At 38.3% G+C, this 15775-nt stretch overlaps 1 protein-coding gene across 2 annotated transcripts in view; it reads right to left on the reverse strand.

The window, feature by feature from the left end:
- The window catches only part of satb1a (SATB homeobox 1a), a 36184-nt gene extending 22138 nt beyond the window's left edge, over positions 1-14046 (reverse strand). The window contains exons 1-5 of one of the 2 annotated variants that reach the window (XM_038300231.1): positions 13638-14046; positions 9084-9298; positions 8764-8940; positions 8564-8690; positions 1169-1292 (exon numbers count right to left, since the gene is read on the reverse strand). In XM_038300231.1, coding sequence (XP_038156159.1) covers positions 1169-1292; positions 8564-8690; positions 8764-8940; positions 9084-9285 — 630 coding nt within the window. In that variant the 5' untranslated portion in view covers positions 9286-9298; positions 13638-14046. Of the gene's footprint in view, positions 1-1168; positions 1293-8563; positions 8691-8763; positions 8941-9083; positions 9302-13637 lie in introns of both variants that reach the window. The other variant, XM_038300230.1, reaches the window with a different exon arrangement.
- Positions 14047-15775: the final 1729 nt, after the last annotated feature.

Genomic DNA, 15775 nt, shown 5'->3' on the forward strand with positions numbered 1-15775 from the left:
GAGTGACGAATCGCGCTTCTCCATCTGGCAATCTGATGGACGGGTCTGGGTTTGGCGGTTGCCAGGAGAACGGTACTTGTCTGACTGCATTGTGCCAAGTGTAAAGTTTGGTGGAGGGGGGATTATGGTGTGGGGTTGTTTTTCAGGAGCTGGGCTTGGCCCCTTAGTTCCAGTGAAAGGAACTCTGAATGCTTCAGCATCCCAAGACATTTTGGACAATTCCATGCTCCCAACTTTGTGGGAACAGTTTGGAGCTGGCCCCTTCCTCTTCCAACATGACTGTGCACCAGTGCACAAAGCAAGGTCCATAAAGACATGGATGACAGAGTCTGGTGTGGATGAACTTGACTGGCCTGCACAGAGTCCTGACCTCAACCCGATAGAACACCTTTGGGATGAATTAGAGCGGAGACTGAGAGCCAGGCCTTCTCGTCCAACATCAGTGTGCGACCTCACAAATGCGCTTCTGGAAGAATGGTCAAAAATTCCCATAAACACACTCCTAAACCTTGTGGACAGCCTTCCCAGAAGAGTTGAAGCTGTTCTAGCTGCAAAGGGTGGACCGACGTCATATTGAACCCTATGGATTAGGAACGGGATGTCACTTAAGCTCATATGTGAGTCAAGGCAGGTGAGCAAATACTTTTGGCAATATAGTGTATATGAATAAATATATATATATATATATATATATGAATAAATATATATATGTAAATATATATATGCCAACCAATCACGAGCGACTTTACTTGTTTAAAAAGAAGTGGTTCCGTCCAATACTCAGTAAGAAAATTAAAGCCTGGCGTGGCCACGTGTGGTTTTGCTGCCAATCACGAGCGATTTCATTTGTTTGAGAATAGTGGTTTCAGCCAATACTGAGAAGGTTATTCAAGCCAGACCTGGCCAGCCGCGCTGGTTTGCTGCATTCATATGCTAATTAGGGCCATTAGTACAGCTGATCGCTCTCCACATACGTCAGAGTCCGTTTCCGACAATTTGTGGCACGACAAACGCGGACAAGCACGGGTTGCAAATTGTCGGAAACTGACGAAAATCAGGCAGATCTGCGGGAGTTTACGGGGGTTTACGGGGACGAAAATCTCACTTTTCATGCAGTGTTAGAGGTCTAATTACTTGTGGTTGATTAATTCAGGTTTGTGTGGCATACCTGGGAAAGGGGACACTCTTTGGCCAGGGAGCTCTGATTCATGTCCTTAAGAAGCTCCTTCAGAGCGTTTCTCACGTTGGAGATACTCCACTGCTCAGCTGGCAAGTCTTCCAGTTTGGGACAACTTAAAAAACGATAAAAGAAAAGACAACAACTAAAGGAATCATTGCTTTACAGTTTTATTGCTGGGCCTTTGGAAAAAAAAAACTGCTATGGAAAAGAGCTTGAAAAAAGAAACAATTGGATGTGTACTGAAGAAATTTTACCAAGGTAAGGCAAGTTTATTTAGAGAGCACACTTCAGAATTAAGACAAAATTTACATGAAAAAAAAAAAGAGAAGCACACTGCAATGGAATAAAGTTAATTAAAAGTAAACATTTCAATGTGTATAAAACATAATCAGGAACAAATTGAGTAAAGGTTCCTTCTGACAGATTGACCATGTAGATTGGGGAAAAACATGTTGATGTCGACTTGTATCTGAAACTTGCATAACTCAGCTGCGATGTCAACCAAAGATCTTTGTTTTAACTTGTGAGAAAAATTAAATGCAGCATTTTCCCCTTACCTTATGTGTCAGTATATGGCTATTCAATTAACCTTTTTTTGCTCTACTTTCCATTCTGATTGATACTCCACCTAGAGGATAACAGCTTTTTGGAAATAGGCTATATTCCATTCAATTTAAATTAAAAAATACTTTATTAATCCCAAAAGGAAAATTTAGTAATGTAACCCATTGTTGAGATTTAAATGGGAGTCTGTCTGATGTGTGTGCTCTCCTTCTATAACCTTCTGGTTTAATTTTTTTTCTCTCTATCCAGATTACAAAGAGCAGCAAGAAAAGCTTTGAATAGTCGGTTGCATAGTTGCAACCAACATAGATTCACCTCCCTCAGAATCTAAGTGCTCTATTCTAGACAGCCTGTTATAACATTACATTAAGTTGTGTGTTTTACTCGTTTTCTATAAAATGACTTTTTGTTTTCCATTTCTTGTAAACTTGTTAAGTTTCTCTTTTGAAGGTTTGGGGGGTTTAATGTTATTTTCTAAGATTCATTTTGTTTTTGAATTTATTTCCTCTGTGTTCATTTCTTATTTTTTGGTCCTTTTCTTTCATGTCCTTATCTCAGTGCCTCACCCAGCTAGACAGTTTTATTCCATCCATACAGTTGTTTCCATGTACCTATAGCATCATTTCCTGTTAGTCTTTTTCTAGTTCTCCTGTTTCTGTTTTAAATGGCCTTGCCTGTTAAATGGCTTGAGCTTATATAGCGCTTTTTCAAGTCAGGAGACTTAACCAAAGCGCTTTATACTATATTCAGTCATTAATCAATTTACACACTCATGTCTTTACTTAAATAAACAGGTGAGCCTTTCACTTCCACTACTTTATATGAGTCCTTGCCTCTTTAAAAATTGTGGCAGCTTATTTATCTTATTGCAAACTCAATAGAGAACATACATGTCCATATAAAAATTAAGAAATGGGAAATAATATAACCATATCTACTGTTCACTTCTGTCTAAATCCAAGGATCTGTCTGTCTGTCTGTCTGTCTGTCTGTCTGTCTGTCTGTCTGTCTGTCTGTCTGTCTGTCTGTCTGTCTGTCTGTCTGTCCATATATTCACAAATTATTCATGCAATGATCCTTACAAATGTGGAGTTACGCTTTAGACCAAAACAATAGCAAGAATTGAGAATTGAGTGAAAAATGGTCTTAATTCTCACAGAATTCTTTTTTGTTTTATAAGGAGAGAAAAAATAATGTGATGTTGAGGGTGATCAACTCTTTATCATTCAAGAATATCTCAATAAATCTGACTGTCATCAAATTTTAATTCACTTCAGTAATTCAGTCTAAAAAGTGAAACTCATACATATTCATTACGCACAGAGTAAAATATTCCTAGTGTTTATTTCGATGAAAATTAATGATGGCCTACAGCTAATTACATCCCAACATTAAATTTCCTTGAAAATGAAAACATTTAATACATTTATTCAAGTTTTTCTAAATCATCTACTATATGTTAAAGTCAACAAAGAGATGAGGATGACTGCTGACCTAATAGTGAGAGACACAGAAGTATGATTTCAACCACATTATTAGAAATTTAAGGTGAGATTAAAAAAAAAAGCTGCAGCAGCAGAGATAACAAAAAATCTTAAAAGTATTGTAATGCAAAAGCAGTTTAATTTTTGCTTTTATTTAAAAAGGCTGTTAGTCGAACAAGGCCTTATAGTCTATCTCTGTCACCCTGGCACCCAATGACATTTTCAGGGATTTAATATCTGACTCTTCATGAAACTGTGATGGCTGACATTTTCTATCTTCTAATAAACTGATACGTTATGAGAATGAATATCAGATTTTTGTCTCCTTCTGTCCAACATCTGCGCAGTGACCATCTGGTCACAGCTCTGTTTGTATGGAGAGATACAGGTGCTGGTCATAAAATTAGAATATCATGAAAAAGTAGATTGATTTCAGTAATTCCATTTAAAAAGTGAAACTTGTATATTATATTCATACATTACATACAAACTCATATATTTCAGATGTTTATTTTGTTTAATTTTGATGATTACAAATGACAACAAATGAAAATCTCAAATTCATCATATCAGAAAATTAGAATATTACTGAAGACCAATAAAAACAAAGGATTTATAGAAATGTTGGCCAACTGAAAAGTATGAACATGAAAAGTATGAGCATGTACAGCACTCAGTATTTAGTTGGGCCTCCTTTGGCCTGTATTACTGCAGCAATGCGGCGTGGCATGGAGTCGATCAGTCTGTGGCACTGCTCAGGTGTTATGATAGCCCAGGTTGCTCTAATAGTGGCTTTTAGCTCTTCTGAATTGTTGGGTCTGGTGTATTGCATCTTCTTCTTCACAATACCCCATAGATTTTCTATGGGGTTAAGGTCAGGAGAGTTTGCTGGCCAATTAAGAACAGGGATACCATGGTCCTTCAACCAGGTACTGGTAGCTTTGGCACTGTGTGCAGGTGCCAAGTCCTGTTGGAAAATGAAATCTGCATCTCCAAAAAGTTGGTCAGCTGCAGGAAGCATGAAGTGCTCTAAAACTTCCTGGTATGTGGCTGCGTTGACCCTGGACCTCAGAAAACACAATGGACCAACACCAGCAGATGACATGGCACCCCAAACCATCACTGACTGTGGAAACTTTACACTGGACTTCAAGCAACGTGGATGAAGTGCCTCTCTTCTTTTCCTCCAGACTCTGGGACCTTGATTTCCAAAGGAAATGCAAAATTTACTTTCATCAGAGAACATGACTTTGGACCACTCACCAGCAGTCCAGTCCTGTTTCTCTTTAGCCCAGGCAAGACGCTTCTGACGCTGTCTGTGGTTCAAGAGTGGCTTGACACAAGGAATGCGACAGCAGAAACCCATGTCTTTCATACGTCTGTGTGTGGTGGTTCTTGAAGCACTCACTCCAGCTGCAGTCCACTCTTTGTGAATCTCCCCCACATTTTTGAATGGGTTTTGTTTCACAATCCTCTCCAGGGTGCGGTTATCTCTCTTGCTTGTACACTTTTTTCGACCACATCTTTTCCTTCCCTTCGCCTCTCTATTAATGTGCTTGGACACTGAGCTCTGTGAACAGCCAGCCTCTTTAGCGATGACCTTTTGTGTCTTGCCCTCCTTGTGCAAGGTGTCGATGGTCGTCTTTTGGACAACTGTCAAGTCAGCAGTCTTCCCCATGATTGTGTAGCCTATAGAACTAGACTGAAAGACCATTTAAAGGCTTTTGCAGGTGGTTTGAGTTAATTAGCTGATTAGAGTGTGGCACCAGGGGCCATCAATTTTGAACCTTTTCACAATATTCTAATTTTCTGATATGATGAATTTGAGATTTTCATTTGTTGTCATTTGTAATCATCAAAATTAAACAAAATAAACATCTGAAATATATGAGTTTGTATGTAATGTATGAATATAATATACAAGTTTCACTTTTTAAATGGAATTACTGAAATCAATCAACTTTTTCATGATATTCTAATTTTATGACCAGCACCTGTATTTGTGCCATCGGTTTGAGCGCGCAGGAACCAATCCGAGCGCGCAGTGAGACAACACGCGCGCGCGCAAAACCGGTCTGGCGCGCGCTCAACTCTGAAAAACCCTCTCAACACACTGTTCTCGCGCTCAGTTTCATCTCTGCGCGTGCTCGAATCCGTCTCTGCTCGCGCTCGCTCGACCTGCTCTCTCTCCGCGCTCAACACCAGCTGTGCGCTCGGCTGTTTCTCCGCTCGCTCGACTCTCTGCGCTCGCAACTTCAGCAATGTATGTAAATGAACCATACCATCAGCCAATCACACCCAGCTTCTTTTCATCCAATGAAAGCATTCCTTCCTTCTTCTTCTTCTTTTCTATCATGGCGGTTCGCAAGCAACTTTAAGGTGCATACCGCCACCTACTGTTCATGAGTGTGTAGCAACATTGTTTTACATCTATTAAATTCTATTTTTTAATTTTGCATTCTGAAGATAACTAAATAATGCTTTTCTTAATCTATAAATATCCTTTATATTTCCTTTATTTCCCAATAATCCTTTAAGACTCCATTCTTGGCCTGTCATTTCAACTACTCTTCTCAATTTTTCCCTTTCAGGTTCATATGTTTTACAGTTCATTAATATGTAAGCATTCGTTCCAAATACTACATCCGGTTAGATGAAAAATAAATAAATAAATAAATAAAAACACAATCAGGAAAATCAAACTACTCTTACAGTTATTTTGTCAACATTCCTAAGATAGTACTATAAAATATCTTGAATTATCTCAAATAAACTTCAGTAAAACAGTTATTAGATCATTGCCTCATCCATCTCTTTTACCTGCTATTGACATGGATTTAAATTTGATGTTTTAAAAGAAAAATAAGGAGGATATTTCAGGTTCAAGTATGGTTCAACAGTATATAGATAATGTTTTGGATCATATTGGCCTTACTCTTAGCTTTTGTGGCGGGTGTTTCTTCTTTTTGTTGTTTTTTATGGAGGTTGGCAAACAACAATTACCGCCACCAACTGAAAAATCCTGTTTATCAAATTATTCTTTTTAATATATATAATAAAGAATAACCCTCTTATTTAGAGTCCATCTGTAAAAGGTCTTCTAAATAATAATTGTTAAATTTCAGATCAGGTCTGCTGTCTGAATAATTGCGTTTAAATTAATATAACGGTCGCTGATCTAAAATCAGAGCAAACTAAACTTCTTAATGGAACGATTTCTTCAATCCATTGTAAGGCCAATATGATCCAAAACATTTCTCCTTTGTAGGCTGAATTCCATCACTGATTCTTTTACCCGATTTAAAAATAAATTCTGAAACTAAAACAAAACACCATTCCTAATATTGGAATATTTTGAAGCATCCATAAAAAATTTTAACATATCCATAATATTTTTTATCTATATATTGTTGAACCATACTTGAACCTGAAATATCCTCCTTATTTTTATTTTAAAACATCAAATTTAAATCCATGTCAATAGCAGGTAAAAGAGATGGATGAGGCAATGATCTAATAACTGTTTTACTGAAGTTTATTTGAGATAATTCAAGATATTTTATAGTACTATCTTAGGAATGTTGACAAAATAACTGTAAGAGTTGTTTGATTTTCCTGATTGTGTTTTTATTTATTTATTTATTTTTTTCTTCATCTAACCGGATGTAGTATTTGGAACGAATGCTTACATATTAATGAACTGTAAAACATATGAACCTGAAAGGGAAAAATTGAGAAGAGTAGTTGAAATGATAGGCCAAGAATGGAGTCTTAAAGGATTATTGGGAAATAAAGGAAATATAAAGGATGTTTATAGATTAAGGAAAGCATTATTTAGTTATCTTCAGAATGCAAAATTAAAAAATAGAATTTAATAGATGTAAAACAATGTTGCTACACACTCATGAACAGTAGGTGGCAGTATGCACCTTAAAGTTGCTTGCGATCCGCCATGATAGAAAAGAAGAAGAAGAAGGAAGGAATGCTTTCATTGGATGAAAAGAAGCTGAGTGTGATTGGCTGATGGTATGGTTCATTTACATACATTGCTGAAGTTGCGAGCGCAGAGAGTCGAGCGAGCGGAGAAACAGCCGAGCGCACAGCTGGTGTTGAGCGCGGAGAGAGAGCAGGTCGAGCGAGCGCGAGCAGAGACGGATTCGAGCACGCGCAGAGATGAAACTGAGCGCGAGAACAGTGTGTTGAGAGGGTTTTTCAGAGTTGAGCGCGCGCCAGACCGGTTTTGCGCGCGCGCGTGTTGTCTCACTGCGCGCTCGGATTGGTTCCTGCGCGCTCAAACCGATGGCACAAATATCTCTCATTTGATCCACCTGCTCCTACCTCTGTTTAAGGTGCTTGCATCCAGTTATCAGGGCCAGATTATCCCGTTTTCTGGTGCCAGTGGAGCAAGTGGTTTTTAGCATCCCTTAGTGTTACTGATTTCCTGATCCTGACCTGTTCTGCCTCTCAACCACTGAGCCTGCCTGTTCCCATCTGAATGGTTTGCTTCAAATGTCTTTGGAATCCTGGACCTCTGAACCAGCCAGTTCCTGTTCTGATCTGTTTGCCTGACCTGGCTTCAGACTCCTGGACCTCTGAGCCTTCTTGTTCTGATCTTTTTGTCTGACCTGTCTTTGGACTGTTTGGACTCTTTGCATGTTCTCCAGGGCTGCAGCATCTGGGACTCTCTGGGTGGCACCCACTGCATCTTGTTGGCAGCCCGCCAGCTGGATCCTACCTCGTTCTCAGGACACGGGCTGAACTGTTAAAACTGATAGATGCCCTAGCCACTGCAGCTGCTGAAGTGCAGACCTGTGTTTGAATAAATGCATTTTTAAGATATTCCACTGTCTGTCTTGCCTGTTCTAAACCTTTGACAAAATACGTCTTTAGCTGACAGACCAACCCATTTAGAGCAGTAAATATACCAAAATGATAAGAGAAATATATCTAAACATTTTGGATAAAAAAAAAAAAAGTCAGAGTAATATTTTCACCTGGTTTAATTTCTTAAAAAGTCTTCCTTAAGGAACCTTTCCCTATCTATTAATCGAAAAAATAAAAAATAGATTAATTGATTTGCAAAATAATTGTTAGTTGCGGCCCTAATTAATATACACAAAGCTATTATTTTGCTGAATCTTTGGTTATTGACTTTACACTGTATGGTTTTCCATCAGGACTTGCTGCCTGCCCACACTGCCAAAGGTATTGCTAACTGCTATAAAGTCCAAAGTATCTCTGGGCTTGATTATTTTAATCAAATTGCTCCATTAGCCACAGATAAAACTAGCACTTTGCAATAAAAAACATATATAAATGTAAGCTTGTTCTCTACCTGTTAAGCTGTATCTTCAGTGTGACAACATGGTGAACATCCTGCAGCATATCAGCCACCGTAGCATCAGGAGTATCAGTCACAGAGGAGAGAGGCACTGGGTTCCACCTGCCGACCTGAATCAGACCTAAACACACAGAAGCAATAAAATCTTAGGTTGCAAAGGTCTGTTTCTGCTCGGTGTGTTTTGTGCTGCCTACCTTTAGCCTGGGCAGCAGAGCTATGGGAGTATCCCAGCGTCAGTAGAGCCATTTCGGTCAGCTGATTGAATAACAGATCTCTTTTGACCAAGACAAACTCAGCGTGGTCGTCTCTTTTCTCTGCTTCCACAGAACTTTCCCTGTGCTCAACCACACAGAACACAGGAAGAAGGGTTCCTAGGGTGCCAGAGAGACAACAGGTTTATCACGAGAAGTTCCTATATTCAAAGAGAACTTATTTATTTCAAGAATGAGTCAGATTTGATCATTTAAAAGTTATTCTTCTTACTGACAGTTTTTTTTTAATCCTGACCCAGTACCTTTAGAGTGCCAGCTTGCTGTAGTGGATTTCTGGGTGGAGCAAGGACTTTTGGGCGCAGGACTCCCCTGTCTCCCCCTTTCTGGAGTTGAGGGTCCCATCTTGTATTGTTCTAGTCGAGCTATCTTAGCTGGAGGGGGCCGAGGGTTCACAGTTGCATCACTGGACTCAGTTTTCTTAACTCCATCACACATTGGATCCATCTGTGGTTTCACACTTCTGAGAGAGGGCCATAAAACATCAGAAAATTGTAAGAAAACTTTTTAATTTGTTTTCTTAGTGTTCAAATGTCTGTTATGATTTTCTGAATCTAACCTTACAATATACATTTTTACACTTTCATGAGGAGATGTAGAGCATAACTTATGAAGCTGGTTAATTTATAAACATTTGAGTTAAATAGAGGCACCTTTCTGTATATATATTAATAAACATCTTAGATATACTGCTTTATTTTGTCTTTTCAAAGAAACTGGTCAAGGAATCAGGAGAACCGTATTTCTATAGATGTCTAGTTCTTTTGTTCTGAACGGGCTACAGGGTTTAAAGGTAGAGACGTGAACATAAATTCTTCCACCATCATACTGTTCTGGAGAGAGATTAATTTTTGCTCAAAGATGAACATGTTGTTGTTTGTTGTTGCTTTTCAACCCCAGATTTAAAAGGACCAGGAATGCACCACAATGGAAATTGGTCACAACCGAAAACGCAATATTTGGAAACCAAGGCCAAAAACCAAAAAACGTAACACCAAATGAAGTTATATTGTTGAAATGCATTTTAGGCCTACCACTGACATCTTTTTGTTATGCCCTTGGACTTGCAGAATTACTGGGAATGTTTCTTGCTTTTTTAAACAAGTCCTCCACAGATGTAGTGGGCATGTTTTATGCCAGCTTTCTTTCCTTCTCATCTTCAGAATGGTGATTGGGACCTTCTATGGCATTTCGTGCCACTGATATGTGCACGCAGTGAGACTGATGTGCAACGTCTGACAAATCTTGCTCCGCTACCTGTCCTCTCTTGCTTCAGTGCTTTACATTTTTCGCGCTCAACAACATTTCTTTGTGCTGAATGTGCTGTTTATTGCATTATCACAAGTTTCCGCCGGGTTGTTTCGAAGTTAAATGTCTATCAGCCGAAAAGCTAAAATGCACCTTTCTATCATTTTTGGCTGTAGATTTTCAGTGGCCCGAATTTTCAGGTCATCCCTGACTGATTGAAAAATTCTGACTGAAACTAAAAAGAGATTATGGGAACTAGCAAGTCCTAACATCTTAACATCCACCTCATTTTGGGAAATCCTCACCTATTTTGCATACCCAAATAGAAAAACAAATAACTTACGAACTGTAAGCCCAAATTACATTTGCAATACGTTATTTGAAAGCTAACACCCTCTAGTTTCCTAATATATAAATAAAAATTGGGTGACTAGAACACAGACCAACCTGCACCCGAAATGATAGGTCTTTTTTGAACAGCATTGTAATAATATCAGCTTGGAGCTGCGCGCAATCGCTCTACCTGCTGGTAAAAAAATTTACCGGTGGAACTGTATGCATTCTGAATTATTACTTACTTAAGGTCAACTGGGTCGCTGGCGACCCGGTGGGTTTTAAGTAAACCAACATTTGATGAAATGCCACTCAGCAAGGAAGAAGCAATTACTTCAGCAGCAACATAAAAAGCCAGTTTGCACGGAATATTGGTGGTGCAATTAATTGCATTGGCTATATAATTGCTATTGAACAAAACGAAATTTCCAATCACAGAGGCATTCAATATTAATCACATTATGTATATTTAACATACTAAGACTCAAAATTTCTCACTCCAGACCTTTGTGTGGCAGTAAAACACTTAAAGTTGGTTTGTCCCCCACACAGAAAGCTAGTGAGAGTTGCAGCTAGATCAATGCTTGCAAGAAGCTAGCACTTCATCACAAATTTGGTTAAAAGAAATCGCAATTTTGATTTTTGGCAAAATCGTTCAACCCTAGCTTGTAAACCTGAAATCAAAATACAACTATGATGAAAGGGTGTGGCAGAACTATGGTGTGTGGATGTTTTGTTGCAGGAGGGACTGGTGCACTTCACAAACTAGAACGCATCACATGGAAAGATGGTTATCAGGTAATTCTTACAGACCTTAAACTAAACGTTTAGTGTGATTTAATGTCAGACGGTGAGAAAACAGGTAAGGTCATTTCTATATGCATAGGAAAATGTGGATTTACCAGTAAAATTAGTTAATTATGATTGAGTCCATATTTTTTATTTAAGTAGTACCAAAAGTTTTAATCCAGGGGCACGGTCGCAGGGACCCACTGGCACTCCTCGCATTAAAACAATGTGATTTCATTACAGATAAAAAAATCTGATAAGATGGACTAATTTTCCTTAATAACAAGACTGAGCTGTTTCTCCATCTACTTGGAATGAATTCAGCTCAGAGTCTATATAGGCCTTGCTTCATGTGTAATACAATTTCAGGGTACAGCTCTGGGATCAGCTGTCCGTTGTGTTAGATGCAGCCGTATTTCAACCTACTCCCTAGAAGAACATTAGTTTTGTAGCAAGGTTAAACTTCTATTCATTATCTTAATGTTTATAAATCAATCAATTCTATCCTAAAGCCTAATCCTAGAGATGAATCCTGAAGCCGTCTCCTTCTAGCTTAGCAACTTCTATTGCCCCTAAAAAGATTGGGAGAGTTTTTGTTTTGTTTATTTCCCTTGATTTGATTAAGAAAGAATATTAAAATGTAAATAAGAATTAATTAATCACAAAAAGCATCAAATGATTAATCAATCACAAGTGGTTGACCAAAACCAAAATACCATTTAAACTAAGCTGTGATGATATGTGTTTAAGGTTCTGAGTTTCTTTTGTTTTTCTCTGCTGCATATGTTCTCCAGTTGTTGACATTTAAATATTAAATTTTTTCGAGGACTAGTTCTTGGTTTCTTTCTTTATTCTGTGTAGATTTGCTAGATTCCTTCCCTTTGTTTTTTGTCTGTACAGCTCTTGTTTATTTCTCTCTTCCCCTAAGCTTCCTTTGTCTTTGTCCTTCATTAGTCTTAGCTTATCTAATTACGCTCACCTGTTTTTGCCATGCCTTTTTCCACACTTCCCTCTGCACATAAGTTCCCTGGTTATCATTGCTCATGGCTGGTCTCTTCAGCTGCCCCTGCCTTTCCTTGTCTTTTTCATGCATCCTGTTCCTGTTCTTCCGTTTTGAGCTCCTTGGGCAAAACGTTTTTGTTTTCTTTAACTCTGTCATTAAATTGAGCTCTGCTCTGCCTTTAAGTCAATTTTTTCAAACAAAACAGGACAGAAAACATGAAGTATCTAACAAATAAAAGCACAACCTCCCGTCTACACACTACTTTTTGAAGAAAATATCATCAAGTGATCAAACAAAAATTTAAATTTTTGGAGCTTAAAAACTAAACAAGAGTTTGTTAATATTTCAGATGCATCAAGAAATGAATTATATGGCAAGTGAGTTTGAATACCTGTTTAAATTTATGTAGATAATGAGACTAAAAGGGATTTAAAAAAAAATGTAGTACCAGCCTTGATCTTGGATTATTGTTTTTACATGATCAGACATGGCTGTACAACCCTCACAAATTCTGCTTCCATCATGACATTAATACCCAAACAGCTCTCTAAGGCAATAAAGTTACAAATCAGTTAAATTCATGTCTACTCAGGCTTTGCACATTTGGAGGCTAAAATTCTCTTCCATTTTTCTTACAGAATGGTTTAGGCTTAGTGAGAGAACTTGAGAAGTATGTCTGTAACTGTGAGTTAGGGATGTTATACTTGAAGATAAAGAGTCTAAGGTCTTTTTTCTTAAAGAAATGTTTGTGTCTCCTACCATGCAAACTGCTTCTGGATGAAATTGATGTTTTTGTTTTTCAAAAAATAAAAAAATAAATTGAATAATAGATAATAATAATTAAAAAAAAATCATCTTTGCCAAACAAAAGGGCTATATTAGTTGAGGTATGCTGTATTTGTTTCTTTTTATCTTATTTGCTTTTTATGAGCATTATGTCATTTTTATTATTGTGAGAGATGCTGTTAAACGAAATGAATTGCATACTTTTGTATTTAAATCTGATACAAATGATGGAATCTAAGAGAAAACAATGTTACATATACAAAACAGACTTCAACATAAATTAAATAGGAAAAATAATGTGTGGAAGAACAGATTTCATCATTTATTTTAGTTTATCCTGCAGCACTGAGAGTTACAAGAATTTGGAACCAACTTTTGCGCCCCCTGCTTATGTTTGAATGATAAATCTAGATTTGTGGACAGATCTAAGTATGTTTCCAGACGGGATATCCCTTTCAGTGAAGGTTATGACCTTCGGGCTCATATAAAAGCCTCTATTTCAGACTAAAGTCCTGGAAGGTTCCAAATAAACCAGTGAAAACCAGGCGCGTCGCTATGCAGCCAAATTCAATTCATTTTCTGCATCTCTATCAGCTCCGATTTTTGGCATCAAACGAAGTTTGATCGAAGTGAAACCAACCTGTTTGTGCAAGACCCGAGGTGTGATCGTTTACCACCAGCCCGTTCTTGCAGAAAGCATCTCTAGCCATGTGTTTCCTCTGCCTCCATCGATCCAGCCACGTCTCCTGTCTGCACTCTCCTTATCATACGCTCCTCTTTCTATCTGTTATATCAAATATTTACGCCACGGTATCCAGATATTCCCATGCCTGCAGGATGCTGTTTATCCTTATTCCCTGCACCTCAGCTGAAGGCTGAATGTGGATCGGTACAAGTTCAGAGCGACCTTCCTTCACCCATCCAGATCACCAGGTCTACCTCTATATCTGCCAGCATCAAACTGCAGAAGGAACAATGCAAAGACAGCCTCCTCCGACCCATCGAGCACGCACCAGACTCCAGGACAGCGATTGTTGTTGTACTTCAGAGCGCCACTATGCGGAGAGAGAGAGAGAGAGATAGAGACCCCCTGCCCCTCCCACTTCAGCACACACGCACACAGAAATAGGCTACACAGAAGCAGCTGCATTAACATATGGTCTAATAATGAATTCACGCGCGAGCGCTGTAAGTGTATTAAATGTGACATTTGCGCATAAATCTGTTTATTTTCTACAGCAGGCTGTTCGCTTTGTCTTTAGGGTTTTGGAGCTCTCCATGGTATTAACCTGCAGCCTATAGGCAAAGTGTTTTTAAACATACCTGATAGGCTACATTTAACCCCTAAAGTTGTTCCCAGCTTCACATACAATGGATTAAAAGTGGTTTTCTTCATTTTTCTTTTTCTTTTTGTTCTCCTTCCTGGGTGATATAAATACTTTGTTGTGCAGTCAGAGTCCCTGCCTTAAATGTGGAGCCCAGGCTGAAGTTCAACTGAAGAAACTAATTGCTCTCCTTTATTCACCTCAACGAAAGCCAATCAGCATCCAAAGTTCATAAAAGGCTTCTGACATGCACCTGTCTGCTCCTGATGATGCAGTTTCATACACCTCCAACCCTCCTCCACCATCGTAGCTAAAACTTCATCAGTGTCATTCCTCCTGGACTCTTACTGCGTTCCTTGTCTCATCTCAACCAGTCCGACAGAAGACCGCCATGTTCAGCCTGGTTCTGCCAGAGGTTTCTTCCCCATGGGGAGTTTTTCCACTCCACTGTTGCTTCATGCTTGCTCAACAACAAAGTAATTGTATGAATACATTTCTCCTAATTGTCTTTTCTCTTCCTGTAAGTTTTACCAGATTGAACTGACATTTAGTTTAAGATTAGGGTGATAGCAAGAAGCCCCCCCCCCCCCAACATTAAAAACTCTTCACCAAAATAAAGTGGGGAAAAACCATTTGAATATTTCAAAAAAGTTTAACACCAGTTATAGAAAGTGTCCCATTCTCACAATGCACATAAGGATTTTCCCTTTCAGAATTGAGAAATTATAGATTTATATTCTAAAAAGTGAATGGTTCTTTAAATTGATATTCCCTTTACATTGTTTAATGTCTCACCCTATGACCAGGATAAGACATATAAAGAAGTAAAGAAACTTAAATAGAACCAACAGATGCCCAAATTCTTGTTTCCAGCGATCAAGTGATCAAACACTATATATAATGTGATAAGCAGTCTTCAAGATCATGATGAATCTTATCTCACTTGTGTACCTTGAGAGCTCTGACTTGGTAGATCAAGGACCATACCAGGGAATCCCTTCATCTAGACCTTTTGAAAAGTTTCTCTTAGCTGACTTAATGTAACAGCTCAAATCTGTACACAAAGCCTGCACTTGGTACTCATATCCAAGGTTCTTTATCACTCCTGTGATTATCCCTCAAGATAGATAACAGGGATTTTGTCCTAACTTGAACAAATTGTCCATAAAGTAAAAAAAAAGCTAAACCTGAGGGAGTTTTTCCTAATTTCTTGCTTTCTCAGACAATTCAATTTAATTTATTATTGCCCAAAGAGGCCATAATGACTTTATTCCATACAAATGGGGAAAAGATACCTAACCATTATAAATATAGATTTTTTGTGAACTTATTTCTCTCAACCAGAATCCCTCTGGTGCACTACTATCTACAACTCCAATCTATAATGTTCTTAGGCTTAAGGGTCTTCCCAAATAGATCACCACTCATTCATTTCCCAAACCATATAAATAAG

Source organism: Cyprinodon tularosa, unplaced genomic scaffold, assembly GCF_016077235.1.
Source record: "Cyprinodon tularosa strain WSP-4 unplaced genomic scaffold, ASM1607723v1 ctg443, whole genome shotgun sequence".
NCBI classification, from domain to species: domain Eukaryota; kingdom Metazoa; phylum Chordata; class Actinopteri; order Cyprinodontiformes; family Cyprinodontidae; genus Cyprinodon; species Cyprinodon tularosa.